A 3,666-nucleotide genomic window follows, 5' to 3' on the forward strand; every position below is an offset into this window, starting at 1 on the left:
ATCATCCTAAAGGAAATCAGTTCTGAATATTCATTGGAAGGACTGATGTTGAAGCTGAAACTCCAATACTTTGGCCACCTGATGCGAAGAGCTGACTCATTGGAAAAGACCCTGATGCTGGGAAAGATTGAAGGCAGGAGGAGAAGGGGACGACAGAGGATGAGATGGTTGGAATGCATCACAGACTCAATGGACATGAGTTTGAGTAAACTCCGGGAGTTGGTGATGGACAGGGAAGCCTGGCCTGCTGCAGTCCCTGGGGTCACCAAGAGTCGGACATGACTGAGAGACTGAACTGAACTGAACTGAGCTCCTATAACCAGTCAGTGGTGCAACAGGGAGGCCCCCAGCAGGACATGGAGGCTGGGAGGCAGCGGGCCTCTAAGCACCTGACTGAGGAGAGTCGGTGATGATCTGCGGTCAGCCCTGGGAGCTGATGTGGAAGACAGCTGGGGAAGGAGGTGCTTTCCTGGAGCCTGGGTCCAGCCCAGTCAGAGGGTCAGGCCGGGGGTCAGGCAGGGCTGGCCTGTGCTCTGCTCTCGAAAAGGGAGGGCAATGCCTGGACGACAGCAGCAGCCAGCCCCTGGCTCTGGCGACTCACTGGGCTCTCACCCTGGGCCAGAGGTCTTTCCCACTTCCCAAGGACCAACCCACGAGTCCTCGAGTCCCAGGAACACTGGGAGGTGGGCGTCGTCATTCCTCTGGTGTTATAGATTTGGAAACAGGACAGAGGAAAGTGGCTCTCCGGCCAGAGCTGCAGTGAGAGGATGCGGCGGAGGCTGGGCCACCCCAGGTCTGTGGGAGCTGGCGGAAGCAGGGACACAGAAATCGTCACGGTCAGACTGCAGGTCGTGCCTGGGAGGAGGGCTGCTGGCAGGTGAGCGTGCTGGCTCAAGAAGTTCCAGAGGTCACTCTGGCATAGGATCCACTTAACGGTCCTCCTTGGAGGACCGAGGAGACCTGCGGATCTCCCTACGTCTCCACCGCTTCCCTGAGGAGGAGAGCATGCATAGGGGTGGGCCTTTCCCGCAGGCAGGGTCCCCGAAGGGGGCTCAACCTGTTTGCAGAGGAGGCCGTGGCACGATCATGGGGAAGGTTAAACAGTTCAGGCCCGCCTGGGATAACCAAGGGTCGGTCTGTTTTTCTGGGCCAGGGGCCACCGTGGCTTGTCCACCTTGATTCTGGAGCTGGGCTCTGGCTGAGCGCACGCCTGGTTTATCCGCCCTTCTGTTGGGCCTGGAGGCTGGGCCTAGATGCTTTGCCGTTCCGAGGAGCGTTGCTGGAGGCTCCTGAGTAAACAGGGTGGGATTCTAAGGGGAACTGCTGGACCCCTGGAACCTGTGTGTAAAATTTGCACAGATCTGTTGGCTTTGTCTCCAGGACCCTGTGTCAGCCGACAGTCTGACTGCCATAAGCAAGGGTCTTTCTATTAATACCTGCTTGTAACATGTCAAACAACATTTGCCAACCTGATGGGTTAAAATGGTAAGTCATCTGAGTTTCCTTGAATTCTAGTGAGGTGAGACAGCTATTCTTTTATCTGCTGCTATGCGACAGTCACCCCTAAGTAACAAATCACCCCTAACCTAAGTGGTTTAAAAAAACCATTTTAACTCATGCTGTTGTGAGTCAAGATTTTGGGCAGAAGTCTTTGGGTGGTTCTTCAGCTCCGTGTTCATCCACTGGGGTCACTTGACAGGCCCAGCCGGCACCGGGCCAGCCCAGGGACCACTGCACTTCTTCCAGTATATTCTGTTGTTCCCAGTGTTCCCAGGGCAGCCTGATTTGCAGGGGTGGGGCGGGGGGGGGGGGCGACGCCCTCTCCACGGGGAGTTTCAAGCAGTGTAGTGTCTGGACTCCATTGGGGTGTCTTCCAGTCAGCCTTCCAGTCTGGCTTCCCCTTTTCTGTCTGTTCCTTGCTGTGTCTCCTGGGCTGTGCTGGTCTGTAGGTGCGCTGCTTGTGTTCGGACTTCCAGTGGGAACAGTTCCAGGTCTGGCCCTTGGAGGGGATGGCCGGTGGAGCAGAGATGAGAAATTAGGGCTGAGGTCCTGGTGGTGATGCTGGGCTGGCACGGAGGCTGAGGCCAGTCACTGGAAGTGCCGACAGGGCAGAGGGGGAGCCAGGGGTTCGTGAAAGGCAGCCCAGCACACTGTGGGTGACCCGCAGGAGGCCTGTCCCCTGTCAGCAAGGTGGGGCCTGCCTTGGGGAGCCGGGGACAGAGCCGGCGCCGCTGCCTCCCCCAGCCCGGGCACTCGAGATGCCGCCTTCTGCCTGGTGGCTCTGTCAGGAAGGTATCAGATTCCGAATCGCCTTCCTTCACTAATCCCTCAGTTCAGGGGAGGAAGGGCGGCTGGCAGACAGGCTAAATCTTTGGTCTTGACTCAGCTTGCAGGGAGAGGAAGGAAAGGAGGGAGCCACGGCGCTACCTGTCACCGAATCCCCACCCCCTGGCCTGCGGGCCTCCAGCTGTGGTGTCCTCTCTGGTGACCAGCCTTGGCTGGGGCTGGTCCAGCCACAGCCTTCCGACTGCAGTAGTGGGCTCTGGACTGAGCAGTTCAAGTTCCTGAGCATGGCCTGGACATCGGCAGTGACCTGCTGCCTGTCTGCGGGCTTCCCCTAGGAGCAGGGGGAAGGCCCAGCCACCTCAATGCAGAAATCAGCGCTCCTGGGCAGTTCTGGCCCAGGGGCCAAGGTGTCCCCACCCTCTGGCTGCCAGACTGCTGGTCTATTTTCTCAGGCAGGTCTGACCACATTCCTGCTGCATAAGGGCTAATAGGTAGCTTCCTGGTGCCTGGAGGGGTGGCTCCCAGCCTCACTGACATGCCGGTGAGGCAGCAGGAAGGTGGGGGTGAAGGTCAGCTGCCCCACCCACCTCTGTTCACCAAAGGTTTCCTAAGCTTCCCCTGTAGGGAAGGGGTTTTCTAGGGTCTGGTGCGGGGTCAAGGGGCTGGGGTTTGCCCAGGGGTCAACTGGGTGACCGTTGGGGCCTTCCTGTTCTGGACTGCGGGATGGGTGGAGCCCTGTGCCTCAGCACCCTGGCTCAGTGGGAGCACCTCGGGATGTGGGAGAGGCAGCCTGTGTCCTCTGGAGGGCAGCCGGCCGTGCACTGGCCTTCCCAGAGCCTAGTTGGGTGATCCTGGGTCCCGTTAGTCTTGCCTGAATGCCTGTGCTGGGGCTAGGGAGGGGCCAAGGCCAGCACCTGCCTGTGACTCACACGGGCCCCACCTTGCAGCCATCCGCGTGACCTGCACGGGGTCCTGCAGGGTCTCCAACAAGGCCAACGACTCGGCCTGGGTGGTGGAGGAGAGCTACTTCAACAGTGCCCTGTCTCTGGCCGACAAGGGTGAGTCTGGAACCCACCCCTCCCTTCCTCCCACTAAGATGGGTCTGTCTGTCCCCCTGCTTTCCCACCTGCCTCTGGCCTCCCCGTGGCTGGCCCGCCCTCTCCCAGGGTTTCTCTCTGTGGCAGGAACAGGGCACTGCCTGCTGGGCGCTTGGGGCTGAAGGGGCCAGTCCCTCCCAGGTTTGGATGGGTGCAGTGGGAGCTTGTCGGCTGCAGGGCCTGCTTCGGCTCTGGGCCCTGTGATGGCGCCTTGTCCCCTCTCCCACCTCTCGTGTCCTCAGGGAGCCTGCCTGCTGGAGAGCACAGCTTCCCCTTCCAGTTC

General features: G+C 59.9%; 1 protein-coding gene across 1 annotated transcript in view; it reads left to right on the forward strand.

Moving 5' to 3' along the window:
- Nucleotides 1–239: 239 nt before the first annotated feature.
- ARRDC1 (arrestin domain containing 1) overlaps nt 240–3,666 on the forward strand; it is a 4,883-nt gene continuing 1,456 nt past the window's right edge. The window contains exons 1-3 of the mRNA XM_010837583.1: nt 240–877; nt 3,234–3,344; nt 3,626–3,662. Of these exons, the coding sequence (XP_010835885.1) occupies nt 556–877; nt 3,234–3,344; nt 3,626–3,662 (470 nt within the window). The 5' untranslated portion in view covers nt 240–555. The remainder of the gene's footprint in view (nt 878–3,233; nt 3,345–3,625; nt 3,663–3,666) is intronic.

This window comes from Bison bison, unplaced genomic scaffold (assembly GCF_000754665.1).
Source record: "Bison bison bison isolate TAMUID 2011002044 unplaced genomic scaffold, Bison_UMD1.0 scf7180017845859, whole genome shotgun sequence".
NCBI lineage: Eukaryota > Metazoa > Chordata > Mammalia > Artiodactyla > Bovidae > Bison > Bison bison.